The following is a 15,715-nucleotide window of genomic DNA, read 5'->3' as shown; positions in this document are numbered from 1 at the left end:
TCATAATAAGAAACTTTTTCTAAAAAAACATACCATTCTTATAGTTTTTAAACTGTGGTCAAAGTATAATAGATATTAAGTACCACAATACTTCGCATAGAGGTTTTGCTAACATTTGGCAGTGTTAAAAACCGTACTATAGTGAATGTGTACTAATCGAAACAGCACAATGCGAGGAATATACAAAAAAATAACATTTTCTAAGAAAAAACTATTTTTATAGCTTTCAAACTATAGCCAATGTAGATATTAATTCAAACAATTCACGGCATATGGGTAATTGCTTCTACCAAAATTTTGCGTTGTTTGAAACCGTACTATATTGAATTCGTACTAATCAAAACCGCACTGTCTGAGTAATTTATAATAAGAAACTTTTTCTAAAAACAATACTATTTTTATAGCTTTTAAACTGTAGTCAAAGTATAATAGATATTAAGTACAACAAAAATAGGTTTTTTAAACATCACCAATCGAAACAACACTATGAGAGGAATTTTCAAAACGAGCATTAACAAAAAAAAATCTATTTTTATAACTTTTCAAGGCCGACATTAAATACAACCATACCCAAATATTTCGCAACGTTTGAAACCATTCTATAGTGAATTTGTACTAATCGAAACCGCACTATGCGAGGAATCTACAAAAAAATATCATTTTCAAAAAACAAACTATTTTTATAACTTTTAAACTATTGTCAAGGTAGATATTAAGTACAACAATACTTTGCATAGTGCGGGTTCTGTCAAAAATCCGTACTCTACTATAGTGAATTTGTACTGATCGAAGCTGCACTATGTGAGGTATTGCTATATTTATTAGATTTATTACTTCCATGACCTTTGTTATATTTTTTTATATTAAATGTGATTAGGTTCCAACCAAGTACTTTGGTATATTGTATTAAAACATACCCATTCAATATTAGTTAGATTCAATGCAGAAAGTTTATTTGTATCATCGAGAGATAAATATTTAGTATTCTATATTGATTTTGTACTAATAGAAACCGCACTATATGAGGAATTTACAAAAAAATATAATTTTATATAAAAAAGACTATTTTTATAACTTTTAAACTATATTATAAATACTTTGCATAGTGCGGATTTTGTCAACATTCCGCACTATGCAAGATTTAGCTATATTCATTAGTTTCATTACTTTCACACTAAAAATGATTAGTTTCAAACCAAGAACCTTCGTTTATTGCATTAAAACAAACCCTGACACGCCACCCATTCAATATTTGTTGCAATCAATGCGGAATGTTTATTTATATCATCGAGACAGAAATATTTACTATACAAATATTAACCGTTATAATGATTATTATCATTATTTTCATCCTCTTTGCGTGCGACTAACCAATCTGTTGATTCAATTAACAGTTTGCAACGTCTATTGTCTTTATTATCGTTAATAATAATAACGGTAGCGGGTTTCTGTTGATACACACTATGTGCCAACAGTTTGCACAGGATTACACCTGTAATTTATGGTCCGTGGTTTTTTTTTTTACAAAAGAAAATTTCTAGAACTTCGTTTAGTTTTCACTGTGTGTGCTTCACGGCAATATGCCCGGACCAATTTTCAACGCTAAAAGAAAGGTGAGAAACTCACAAAACACACACTCATTAATTAATTATAATTGTCTTCGTGTGTTTCGGTTGCACGACAAATTCGTGGTTTAAAAATAGCATTTTTTTTAAATTATCTAATCTCGATTTAATTACTTGCAAATCTGTGCAATTAGTGTAAAAAACGAGAGAACACATTTTTATAATAACATTTATATTTAGAAAATAATTGTAGTTTTTTTTTAATACATTTTTAGTCCATTAATAAAATAATTAATGTTTAAACAAATTAAAGATTTTTTTGCAATTATGTCATGAAAAACTATTGTAGAAACATTTATTTATATAGAAAAATCATTCAAATCATTCATCAACTAACTTTTTGAGTTCCAAAATAAATTTGGTTTGAACTGAAGATTTTTTTTATATACAATTTATTTGTAATTGTTCTCACGTAGTTAGTGTCTTATTTCTATGTTTTATACGTTTGTTGTTATAAAAATAACTGTAGAAATCTACTGATAAGTGATTCAAAGCAAGATTTGTTTTATTTTTTTGGTTCAATTAGATGAAAACCTGTTTGTAAGTTGTGATATGTTTTGAACAGGTTATTAATGTTTTTATTTTCTTTGTTGTTGTATAATCGTTGAGTGGTAATTGATATTCTCTTTGTGCGGCGTTCTTGACATATTTGAAAGAGTTTTCGTGCAAAGGAATCGCATTTGATGATGAGCCGACGAATGTCCTTTGTGAATGACCTCTGCATTTGCACTTGACTTTGGTTGTTTATAATCAGAAAGTTTGCTTGTGCTTGTCTGTAGTGTAGATCCTTATTTATTAATTAAATATCAAAGTTTTACAGTTAAATTATAAACAAATAACTGAAGAATTTACTAAATAGATCTATGTAAAAATTGTTAAAAAGTTATGAACAAAAATTATACTACAATCGTCAATAAACATATTCACTTCACTTTGGTTGTTCATATTCAAAATGTATGTTTGTGTTTGTCTGTAGTGTAGATCCGGATTTATCCAGATCAAATTATATAAAAATATCCGAAGAATTTACAGAAATAATTATTATTAATTATTTATGCAAAATATGTTAATTTTTAAGAATAAGCACCAAAAAAATATGCTAAAATAGGGAATAAATAACTAATACAACTGTTTTTCTTAACGAATTTCAACAAATTACAGATTTAAAACATGATTTGAAAATTTAGTTGCGTATGATGGAAAACCAACTAAAACAAACATAATTTTAGATCAATTAAGATAAAAAAAAATAGAAATTCAATTGCAATTGAATAATTTTCTAAAAATTATGGATTTTTTCTTTTAATCTTGAAATACTGGAAAGTAATTTGCAAAAATAGATTGAAAATGTGAAAAAATACAATTATAGATCTATTTTGAGAATAAACATAAAATTGTAATAAAATTAGTAAAATTGTATCAACAATTATTTATACAAAATATGTTGATTTTTAAGAAGTGAGCAACAAAAACATATACTAAAATAGACTATAAACGTATGAATAAATAATACTATTGTTTTTATTAACGAATTTCAACAAATTACAGACTTAAACATGATTTGAAAATTTAGTTGCGTATGATGAAAAACCAACTAAAACAAAATAATTTTAGATCAATTAAGATAAAAAAAAATAGAAATTAATTGGAATTGAATAATTTTCTAAAAATTATGGATTTTTTCTTTTAATCTTGAAATACTGGAAAGTAATTTGCAAAAATAGATTGAAAATATGAAAAAATACAATTATAGATATATTGTGATAATAAACATAAAATTGTATTAGTAAAATTGTATCAACAATTATTTATGCAAAATATGTTAATTTTTAAGAACTAAGCACCAAAAAAATATGCTAAAATAGGGAATAAACATATAAATAACTAATACAAGTGTTTTTCATAACGAATTTCAACAAATTACAGACTTAAACATGATTTGAAAATTTAGTTGCGTATGATGGAAAACCAACTAAAACAAACATAATTTTAGATCAATTAAATTAAAAAAAAATAGAAATTCAATTGCAATTGCATAATTTTCTAAAAATTATGGATTTTTTCTTTTAATCTTGAAATACTGGAAAGTAATTTGCGAAAATAGATTGAAAATGTGAAAAAATACAATTATAGATCTATTTTGAGAATAAACATAAAATTGTAATAAAATTAGTAAAATTGTATCAACAATTATTTATACAAAATATGTTAATTTTTAAGAAGTGAGCAACAAAAACATATACTAAAATAGACTATAAACGTATGAATAAATAATACTACTGTTTTTATTAACGAATTTCAACAAATTACAGACTTAAACATGATTTGAAAATTTAGTTGATTTAGTTGAATTTGAAAACATATTTTTAGATCAATTAAGATAAAAAAAAATAGAAATTCAATTGGAATTGAATAATTTTCTAAAAATTATGTATTTTTTTTTGTTCTTGAAAAACTGGAAAGTAAGTTGTGAAAATAGATTGAAAATGTAAAAAATTACAATTACAGATATATTTTGAGTAGAAACATAAAATTGTAATAAAATTAGTAAAATTGTTAAATACTTAATTCAAAATAGCAAATTTTCATTGGAAAAAGGAAACAATTGGGATTTATTAAAGAATGAACTTTAGTATTTTATTTTTCTTAATTATATCATTCTTTATTGAGACTTACATTGAACTTTGTCTTAGTTATAAAATATAATAAAAAAAGAAGTGATATATCAGCGATAGTTCAATTGACAATGAATTTTTAACCAATGTAGTTAGGATACTTTTCTAAATCTAATCAAGTTACATTGGTTAATAGGATTATTCATTTTGTTCTATTTCTGATGGAAGATTGATGGGGGGAGAAAATGCACACGATTGGCCAAGTGCTTTCAAAATCTAGCGGACTTTTTGTCCTCAAGTCAATGTCAATTGGAACATTAATAGATTCAAGTTCTCTACAACGAAATTGATAACAATAGTTTAATAGTTTTCCAAGTAACCTATTGAATGTATAGATTGATCCAAATAAAAGTAACAGTTGATTATTCAAGAACAATTTTGACTAAAACTGAAGAATTGGGATATACAGCAATACGTCGAATGGTTCGGGTAATCGGAATAATCGAGGATCTAAATATATATAACAAATGAACCACATAAAAAGATACTTGACTGTATACAGAAAAAAAACCATTATTGATGTATATAATTAATTTTCAATATTTGTTTTTCTGTTACTGAATTAAAATTTAGAAATTTTCAATGTTTGTACGAAAAAATGTATAAAAATAGTGTCAATTAGAAATTATTTTTAAATAATTTTTCTCAATAGTGTTTAGTTATGGTTCAAAAATATTTAAAATATAGAAATATTGTGTTGGTAAGAAAGAAATTTCGGTATTTACAATGATAGTTTTTTAAGACATCTGTCAATTTTATGACTTTTTTCCATTTGACATTTGAAATATGTCATTTTAAGTTTCAATTGTGCAATTATGTTAGCAGCTGTTAGTTTAGAGTCAATTTTAAGAGGAGTGAAAATCGAACATATTTTACTTTTTTTTTTATTGCTGTAAAGGCTTCATAATGTTGATTATTTAACAGAATACAAGTGTCAGAATTGGTTTAAAAAAAAATGTAGTTTATCACCACGTCACCAATTCAACACGTAAAAATCAATTAAATGTCATGGACTTGTTAAGAATCTCTACATTCTCGACATTCTCTATAAGAAATGCATTTGTTTGTGGATACTTCTTTGAATGATTTGCTGTTCAAAAAATGTGAATGTAGGACGTCGTAGATGAGTCCAAAGTGTGCGAAACCTTCTTTAAGTAACATGTTAAAAAAAATGGCGCGTGCATTTGTAAATATAAACAAGACGTTGCAATACTTTTATTTGTCTATTTTCGAGCGTCGAGACGGATCCTTGTCTTTTTTTGTTCTATCACAAAATAAACGACGCCGACGTCCGTTAGATTGACACGAGGAAGCGCCGCGGCGCTGCCTTAACATATCCCAAATAAATGGGCAACCGTTCAAAAACCCTTTTCGCTATATAAAAAGGATGAGAATGAAACGATCCGTTCCATTCAATCAAAACAATACGTTGGTCCATCTTGGGTCCATCTAGTGTTTCAATATAAGAAAAATTAAAACGTGTAAAAAGAAATGGATACAATCAAGTACAGTATGATCTTCTGGAATCGAGATTCGGGGTCGACGAAGATGACCCATGAGAAACTACGGTACGACGATGATCCTGTAAGTGCATACATGATGAAATATCTTGGTATCTACTGCTGCTGCTGTTAAGTAGGAGTTAAGAGGACTTTCTTAAAGTGGTGGATCGTCGATGTTGGCCAATTTGGTTTTGTGACCGACGAAGCGACAAACAGCTCACTTAATTCGGTCATTTTGGTATTAACATAAATTGTCGGTCACATAGAAACGACCACACGTGGCCCACTTCAGGCCGAAATAGAAAAATATGTCACTTGATCAAATTGGAGGAGGATGTACTGTATTTTCAATATATATATTTGTTAAACCGATGATAATCGTGACATTACATATAGTACACTTAAAGAAATATACGAGAACATTTTTAAATTAGAAAAATTCAATTTATTCAAATTTATAATAATAATATTTATTGAAACAGAAAATTACAAAAAAAAAAAAACTTCAAAGATCCTTGTTCCCGTCAAATTTATATTATATATTAATTAATAAGTCAGAAAATAAATGTTAAAAGGAAAATAATGTAAACTTTTATAGATTTTTTTTTAATATTACTAAAAGATATAGATTTGGCAAAAGTATTCATTCAATATTATTTAAAGGAATATAGATAATTGTTTTTACTTATATGTGTAATATTAAATTCGGAAGTATTGTTTTCAGTTTATACTGAAATAAACAATAAAAAAATAATACACTATTAACAATAAAGTATTGAGGGTAGAAACACTATATAGAAAATACGATGATTGATAACACAATAAAATTGTTAAATAAATAATAGAAAAAAATGGAAATTCTCATTGTAAGAATCGAATATATGAGATTTTTAAAAGAAAGTATTATAAACTTTAATAAATAGTTTCTGTTTTTCGTAAAATATCATTGATTTAAGTGATTCTTAATTATGTCATCTGTTATTGAAATTTTTGAATGTAATTTTTTCAAGCTTCTGTCAAAAACATAATACATTTTCAATACTTCAATTGTCAATGCATTGTATATAACAGGGGAGGCCAGACTTTTTGCAGCAAAGTCTGCACCTAAACTTTTTGGTATATAATTTTTTTAAAATCTCAGTCATAATATAAAAGATATATAATATTTGTGTTTTATTGTGGCTCAACAAGACTCTTGAAGAGCCGCATGCGGCTCGCGTTCCACTGTTTAGCCATCCCTGGTATATAAAGAAGTAGAAGAATACATTATTTGTGATTCATTCAATTTTATATTATATACATTGTAAAACCTAAAAACAGATTTGAAAGAAAATTATGTTACATTTCAATAAACATTTTTAAATTTACTGCATTGTGAAAGAAAAAAAAAAGTAACTAACAATAATTTAATTTTCAATAAAATAATCTGTATAACTTAAAAATTTGTCCTATTATGAATGATACTTGGAAAAATAAAGTTGATGGAAATAAAGATTTGTATATAATGAATCGAAGTTAAATCAAAATTACCAACAAAATAATAGTCTAAATCAGATCAGAAACAATTAGTAGATTTTCATCAATTAATAAAAAAGTTATAAAGAAAAAGATAATATTTACAAGAAATTTAGAAGAAAAACATATTAATTTATCAAGAAATGTGAAATATTTAATAATAAGTAAAAATTAACAGTTTTACGTTATTATAATTATACTAGTAAATACAGAAGAAAAATGGATTGAATTTTCTCTAAATTAATTTAGATTTGAAAAATGTTTTGCTTTACTTCGATCAGACCGGAAAAATTTCATAAATTTTCCATACAAAATTATTTGTTGTATACATAAATAAACGTTTTTTTCTCGCTCTATGGCAGAGGTGGCCAAACTGTGGCTCGCGAGCCGCATGCGGCTCTTCAAGAGTCTTGTGTCACAAATATTATATAAATTTTACATTATGATTGAGATTTTTTTAAAATTATTATACTAAAAAGTTTAGTGCTGCAAAAAATCTGGCCACCTCTGCTGTATAACAACGTTCTATACAGCAGTTTTCGATTAGTCCGGTTTCAAACAGTGAAGGAAATAATGGTAAATTGTAATTAAATTTTTTCGATTAGAATATCTTAATAAAGTTAAGCAACGAATATTGAGGATATTACTTGAATCATCATCATTTCCTAATTAACAATGTAACTATTTGCTAAAGAATATTAAGAACAATTAATTAATATAATGTTTTTATCTTTAGCCATTTTCGTGAGAAACCATCTAAGAAATTCAAATGATATTTGAGTGTAAATATTTTAGCATATATTTATAGAGAACTGTGATCATTATGAAATAATTAGTATATTTATATATACTGTAAAATTATTAAGCACGTGTTATTGGAAACGTTAATGATAATTATAATTAACTATTATCAACACACGTCAATGCTAATTATTATTAGGGAAATACACACTAATTTTCCCCAATTAAATTACTTCCAATTCTTAAGTATTACAATATGTAATAATTAATATTATAATTATTTACAATGAAGGTGTTAGCGTACTAAAATGTATCTAAATTGAATGTTTATAAATAATGTATTCGCATAGTGCGGTTCCGCAACTATTTCCGGACTAATCGAGGAATAAAATGCATTAACCGAACAAAAAGAGATTTGATAAAGACATTAATTTTGTGTACTATTTTTAATTTTTTTTTGCTGAATTAATTGAATCCGGACTGATCGAAGCCGCACTATAAATAGTAAAGAATTTCTATTTCAAGATAATAAAGTTATAATTAGTAACCTGCAGTGTTTGAGAAATGAACAAAATAATGAGAAGAAATGAATGCAGAAAATTCGAAAATAAAAATATAATTTTTTTTTATTTCTAATCTGTAAATATTGTACTAAAATGTATGTAAATTTAATGTTTTTAAATAATATATTTGCATAGTGCGGTTTCGCAAATGTACCCTGGACTAATCGAGAAATTAAATGCATTGAAAGATAAACCGAACAAAAAGAGATTTGATTAAGACATTCATTTTGTGTACTATTTTTTTTAAATTTATTTTGCTGTATTAATTGAATCCGGACTGATTGAAGCCGCATTATAAATAGTAAAGAATATCTATTCCAAGATAATAAAGTTACAATTAGTAACATGCAGTGTTTGAGAAATGAAAAAAAATGAGAAGAAATAAATGCAGAAGCTTTGAAAACAAAAATATGAAAATTCTTGATTTCTAATCTGTAAATATAGTACTAAAATGTATGTTCTAAATAATGTATTTGATTAGTGCGGTTCTGCAAATGTACCCCGGACTAATCGAGGAACTAAATACAATCAAAAATAAACCGGACAAAACGAGTTTTTTAAAGCCGTACTATGTGAGGATTAAATAGTATTTATAAACTACCGGATTAATCGAGAAAAATAAACCGCACAAAAAGAGATTTGTTAAGGATTTTATGAATCCGGACTGATCAAAGCAAAGCCGCACTATGTGAGCTTGAAATTGTGTTTATAAACTGAACTTATCTATTTAAATAATCTGGCTATCTTGAAATGTTTGGTTACTATCAGTTCCCAATAATCTTCCATAATATTTGTATACATTATGTAACATAAAATATCACTGCTCAAGTTTTTTAGGAATAAATCGCTTAATTACAAATTACATTAAGTTTCTTTTTTTGGTTTCTGCAATAAGAATTATAAATAGTAAAGAGTTTCTGTTCCAAGATAATAATGAAGTTGCAATTAGTAACTGGCAGTGTTTGAGAAAAGAAAAACAAAAAAAAAATAATAAAGCGACGAGAATTGAATGCGATTCATGCCAATTACGAATGTTGTTCGTTTCTATACACGATAACAGTTAGTTAAGTACAGTTTTTCCTTTCGGTTAGTTAGAAAATTCGCTTCGAACGAAAATAAAAATAGCGACGTCGTCGTCGTCGTCGAATGGCGAGGGCCATTTCGTTGTCAAAATCTTTTGCACAACTCGGTTCCATTTCTATTAATATATATATTATAATAAATACATTAGATGGGAGACAGAATGCGGTGTATCCACCAACTTCTTGTCTTTGTCATCGCCTTCGCAAACGGTGCTGCTGACCTAGTAGTGTACGTGTTGACACTGACTTGTGGCAACCGACGGTCAATATCGAACATAGTAGATAGTAGACGCGGATGTTTCTGAAATGCAATTCCCTCTTCCAGGATATCATCAGGAGGCTGTTTCATGAGGATTCGGACGACGACATGAGCTCGCAACAGACCAACTTGGCTTTCGAACCGGACGATGCCTTCACGAAATGGTAACAACATTTTCTTTGGAATTACGAACCAAACAATACTAAAATAATCATCATCTCTTGTAGTACCAATGATACCGGTGGTAAAACCAAAAAGGATCTTTACACTCTAGACGTCAAGGATACCAAATCCAGATTCGATGAGTACGATCCGTACGAACATAGGACCGTGGAACGCCCAACAACGTGAGTACACCGAAAAGAAGCGCGAAATGTTTGTTGTTCGCGCACAATTTCTTGACTCACTTTCATTAATTACAACATGAAACAATGCACCATTTGATTACTTTTTTTTCTGTGAAACTCCACTGTTTAATAGAGAAGAGAGCAAATCTGACCTTGGCCATAACATTTTTCTTTTTAAATAAAAAGTGTAACGCTATGCCAAGCATGCGAGTGAGGTCGAAAACGCGGTGTTATGCAATAATTCACCGCCAATGATCGCATGTTCTTCTCGCCGATATTTATTTATTTTCGTATTATTGTTATTATCGTAGTTCTTTGCTCTTTCGCCAGAAATAATCCATCTATAAAGTAGGTTCAAAAACGTAGTTGGAGTAGTTAATGTTTATAAATAGTGAGAGGGTCGATTTTTTAACATTGTTTCATCGATTTTTCTCGAATTTTTTTTCATTTGCTTCAATTTTATATTATTTTTTTGGTGTGAAAATATTTGTTAACCCGAAAGTTCTAAAATCATTATTTAAATCTTTATATTTAATTAATACTTCAAAAGTATAATTATCAAGATTGTTAAAATTTTCAATTTCATGTTCTTAATTGATATTATTTTCAAACCTTTTCATTATGCTTTAATTTTAAATAATTATTTGCTGTGAAAATGGAACTTTTTTTATTAAATCGAAACTTCTAAAATCATTTAGATTTAAATAAAATCTTTACATTTGATTAAAATTTCAAAATTATCAAGATTGTTCGAATTAAAACAAAAACATAACCACTTTAATATCTACAGTTATACAATAATTCTCTGAATTTTTATATATTTACTCAAGATTGTTGAAATTTAAAACAAAAACTTAATTAACAAAACATAACCTTTTTAATATCAACAGTAATTTTTAATTATTTTAATCATAATAATTATTCTTCTTCAATCTGTACATTTTTAAGATTAGAACATCAAAATTATCATTTATATATTCTATAGCAGCGGTTCTCAACCTAATAGTCGTTGAATCGCATTATTTTGTTTGATAGGTTGCGAAATGACAGCTGTCACCTTGTGTCAAAGCGTTAACATTTTTATTTTATAATTTCTTGGGCAAAAAGGTTGAGAATCTGTATCTGTACATAATTATCTAATTAGCTAATTCTAACCACATTCATTTACTTAATTTTGAAAGTTATTCAACTATTTTTTAAAATTTATTAAAATTTACTTTTCTATAGGTATTTTTTAAAGAATTTCACCTTTATTTTATAATCTGTTGGGTCGCAGTACAATTACAAATATATTACTTAAAGCAGCAAAAAGGTTGAGAAACGCTGATCTATCTAGTACTTGATTATCTAATGGTTAATTATTATCACATTAATTTACTTATTTCCAAAGTTATTCAACTGTATTTTAAATATATTAAACTTGACTTTTCTACTGTCAATTTAAATATAAATTCACCTTGTGTTAATGCGTCAAAATGTTTATTTTATAAGGTTGAGAAACGCTGGCCTATAGAATATATGATTGTCTAAACATACTTCCAATTTTATTCAACATTTTTTTTTTAATTTATTAAACTTTACTTTTAGTCAATTTTTATAGAATATCACCTTGTTTATATCACCTTTTATTTGATTATCTATTGAGTAACAAAAAGGTTTAGAGACTCTGATCTATAATACATGATTAGAACCAATACTAAGCATATTTATTTACTTACTTCCAAGTTTATTCAACATTTTTTTGTAAATTTTTTAAACTTTACTCTTCTATAGTATTTTTTTTTGTAAAATTATTTAAGTTTGCGTTGACGTAAATTGTATCTTCTTAAAATTCTTCATTACAAAATACATCTAACTGTATAGTCCAAGTATACATTAAATTTAGATCCAACTGATCTAGTATAGTCTAATTTAGTCTATTATAGTCTATATATCTTCATTTCTAAAGCAATATCCTATACAATTCTACCAAAGAATAAACTATCCTTGAAGTCTCAGTATATAAAATTAGGTAGAATTTAAATTGTAAATTTAAAAAAAATCCTATAATATTTTGTTACATATTCTTCAAAAGTAGTAACGATTATTATTAATTAGATAAATTTACATGAAATGTTTGTACTTTGTTTAATATAATAAATTTGATAGAAGTATAGGAAACCAGACAAACATTTTTAAATTATCCATAGTTTTTACCAAAACTAATTATTTCTGAAGTTAATTAACTGAGGTAATTGGATAATATTAGTAATTTATTTATATTAAACTTAACATAAATTATATATTTGTTAACATAATTGCTTTATAGTTCACATAAACTATACTTGAATATTGAATTATAATGTAATTGTATTCTACTTTTATTACTTCTTTCTTTCAGTTAATTTTATTTATAATTTCTTTAAATTCAAACTGAACACAAACTATATTAAATAGAACAATAGTTTATTGTAGATAATATAAATAATAGGTATTATATAAATTATATAATTGTCTTCTTGATTGGAAATTCAACAATATCTGAATGGATATTTTAGATAAAATGTTAAGTTTAAGGATGTATGTTTTAGGAATACGGAAACTCTTCTGCATCTGCTGAAGGGCAGTCTCGGTACCGGCATTCTAGCGATGCCGAAAGCATTCCACCATTCCGGTTACATTTTCGGTCTCGTCGGGACGATAATCATAGGGTTAATCTGCACGTACTGCATACATTTATTGGTGAGAGCTGAATATGTGCTGTGCAAGAGGAAGAAGGTGCCCAGCATGACGTACCCAACAACGGTAGAGGAGGCCTTCGCCAATGGACCATTACCATTGAGAAAGTTCGCTCCGTACTCTGGGTATGTATTCAACATCATCATCTTCAAGATGGATTAAAATCAATGATGACGATCTCTTGCAGCCACATGGTCAATGCATTCCTGCTGATCTACCAAATAGGCACGTGCTGCGTTTACATAGTCTTCATCGCCGAGAACATCCAGGCCGTTCAGAAAGTCTACTCGGAGAAAATAAGCCTTGTGTATTTGATGCTGATGTTCCTTCTCCCTCTGATCTTGCTGAACTGGGTGCGAAATCTGAAATTGCTTGCACCGTTCTCCACTCTGGCCAATCTGATCACCCTGGTCAGTTTCGGTATAGTTCTGTACTTCCTGATCGATGAGGGTCCGACCTTCAAGGACCGAGAACCGCTCGGAGAAGTGGAAAATCTTCCGCTCTTCTTTGGAACGGTTCTCTTTGCCTTGGAAGCAATCGGCGTCGTGAGTTTTATATTAATAAACAAACCGTGATCGACTGTTACCTTTCTTTTTCGTGAAATGCTTTTCAGATCATGCCTTTGGAGAACGAAATGAAAACGCCGAAATCGTTCGGTGGAGGCTGCGGTGTACTGAACAGTGGAATGTTTACAATCATCTTCTTGTACGTCGGAATGGGTCTCCTAGGTTACCTGACGTACGGTGAAGCCGTTGAAGGTACAATCACGACCAGCCTTCCAGTTGAAAATATGTGAGTTGATCTATTAAAAACAAGTATAAATCAATAGTTTCTAATCATTTTTTTTTTGTTTAATATATAGATTGGCTCAAGTTGTTATGCTGATGTTGGCTCTCGCTATTTTCATCACTTACGCTCTGCAATGCTACGTGGCCGTCGACATCACGTGGAACGAGTACTTGGCTCCAAGGGTGTCCAAGGGCAAACGCAAACTGTTCTACGAATACTGCATCAGAACTTTGATTGTACTCATCACTTGTAAGAGCAACAGCAACAAAAAAAACACATTCAACTTAACACTTACAAATTGTGATTATCAATTACAGTTGGAATCGCAGCTGCTGTACCTGAACTGGACCTCTTCATCTCGTTGTTCGGAGCTCTCTGTCTGTCCGCATTGGGCATAGCGATCCCAGCTCTCGTGGACATGTGCACTTATTGGCACGATTACGAAGGTGGTCGCTTCTATTTCGGCGTCATCAAGAACCTTCTGATCGTCACCTTCGGCATCTTCGGTCTGATCGTCGGCACCTACACGAGCCTCAGCAAAATCGTCGATAAATTCAACAAATAAAACTTTATTAATAAAGTCGTTATATTAATAATAATAATAATACATTGCGTGATGATGTGATTTTTCATTCTAGTCTAATAGAACACATTGTGCGTGAATTTACTCGTAAGATGTTGCATCTTTATATATATATATTTACATTTGCTATTTCTGAGCAATTATTTTTTTATATAATAGTCGAGAGTGTTTGCAAATAACTATGTAATGTTTATACGTATTCTCTGTGCATGTTTAGTAATTGAAGCAACGTTTCAAATACTTCAATTGTGTTACAAATTATTGTATTTTTTAGATGAAAAAGAATTTGATGAAAATTTAAGGAAAATTGATCATGTAAAGCCATTTACAAGCAACACACACAAAAAAAAATGTATATAATTGTAGTTTGTATTTTATTATTTATTTATAATGTTTAATAGAAGCTAAGCAATGAACTGTTACTATTACAATTCCATAAATGAATATTATTAAACTATAGTAAATTAGTTTTATTGATTAATATAAGTTTAACATATTTATTATGAATATAATTGATCCAAAATTACTTTGTTTTTTTTTTCATTGTTGAAATAATTATGTATAAGAAGTTGCCTATAATCAATTAAGGTTCTTTCATTAATTGTATTATGATATGCAATAAAATAATAATTAAATTATAGCGAATAAGTAGAAATAGATAGTAAATTTAGTTAATCTTATTATTTTAAGGCAATAATTAGAAATTATATTGTTAGTAATTAAAATAATTGAAAAAAAATCGTTGCTTTTCTATAATAAAAAGTGTTGTTTTTGAAGTCTAATGTAAATGTTAAATTTTAACAATTATTATTTTTAATGTTAAATGTTTTGTTTGAGAATAGTTATTGTATGTATTTGTATTATATGTTTTAATAAAATAAGTATATTTACACTTGATTACAAATGTTTATTAATTTTCTGTAAATTCGTTAAAAACTATGTCGGAAGTTTTCTATACTTTTTAACTGATTTTGTTTTTGTATATGTTTGAAACATGTGTCTACATTCTGTTACCCAACATTTTATCCGCTATCCAGATGGCAGAGTCAGTTTTTAAGAAGAGATTATTATGATTTACTGCTTGACTTGATGGAATATTCACAGATAAATTATTTAGTTTCAAAACATATTCTGGGCTTAATAAGTGCAATAGTTTTAATTTATTATAAACGAACAAGTCAACTGATTTATAAGAGATTACTTACATAATATAAGATTTTTATTTTATTAATTTGGAAGAGAATTATATGAAAACTTACAAAAAAATTTATTAAGTAAAGTAAAATTTATTTTTGGTTTGAATTCAAATTATGTAC

The 15,715-nt window shown here is 27.7% G+C and overlaps 1 protein-coding gene across 2 annotated transcripts in view; it reads left to right on the top strand.

Annotated features, from left to right (window-relative positions):
• Positions 1-14,758, top strand: part of LOC108560743 (proton-coupled amino acid transporter-like protein CG1139) — a 31,446-nt gene extending 16,688 nt beyond the window's left edge. Inside the window, exons 1-8 of one of the 2 annotated variants that reach the window (XM_017918411.1) lie at positions 5,753-5,884; positions 10,029-10,126; positions 10,190-10,309; positions 12,880-13,152; positions 13,215-13,572; positions 13,641-13,819; positions 13,890-14,065; positions 14,134-14,758. In XM_017918411.1, the coding sequence (XP_017773900.1) occupies positions 5,792-5,884; positions 10,029-10,126; positions 10,190-10,309; positions 12,880-13,152; positions 13,215-13,572; positions 13,641-13,819; positions 13,890-14,065; positions 14,134-14,381 (1,545 nt within the window). In that variant the 5' untranslated portion in view covers positions 5,753-5,791 and the 3' untranslated portion in view covers positions 14,382-14,758. Of the gene's footprint in view, positions 1-5,752; positions 5,885-10,028; positions 10,127-10,189; positions 10,310-12,879; positions 13,153-13,214; positions 13,573-13,640; positions 13,820-13,889; positions 14,066-14,133 lie in introns of those variants that run through there. The other variant, XM_017918412.1, reaches the window with a different exon arrangement.
• The last annotated feature ends 957 nt before the right edge of the window (positions 14,759-15,715 follow it).

The sequence above is a fragment of the Nicrophorus vespilloides genome, unplaced genomic scaffold (assembly GCF_001412225.1).
Source record: "Nicrophorus vespilloides isolate i.1.1-1 unplaced genomic scaffold, Nicve_v1.0, whole genome shotgun sequence".
Classification (NCBI taxonomy): Eukaryota; Metazoa; Arthropoda; class Insecta; order Coleoptera; family Silphidae; genus Nicrophorus; species Nicrophorus vespilloides.
The sequence above is the reverse complement of the archived record's forward strand: the minus strand, read 5'-3'. Positions and strand labels throughout refer to the sequence as shown.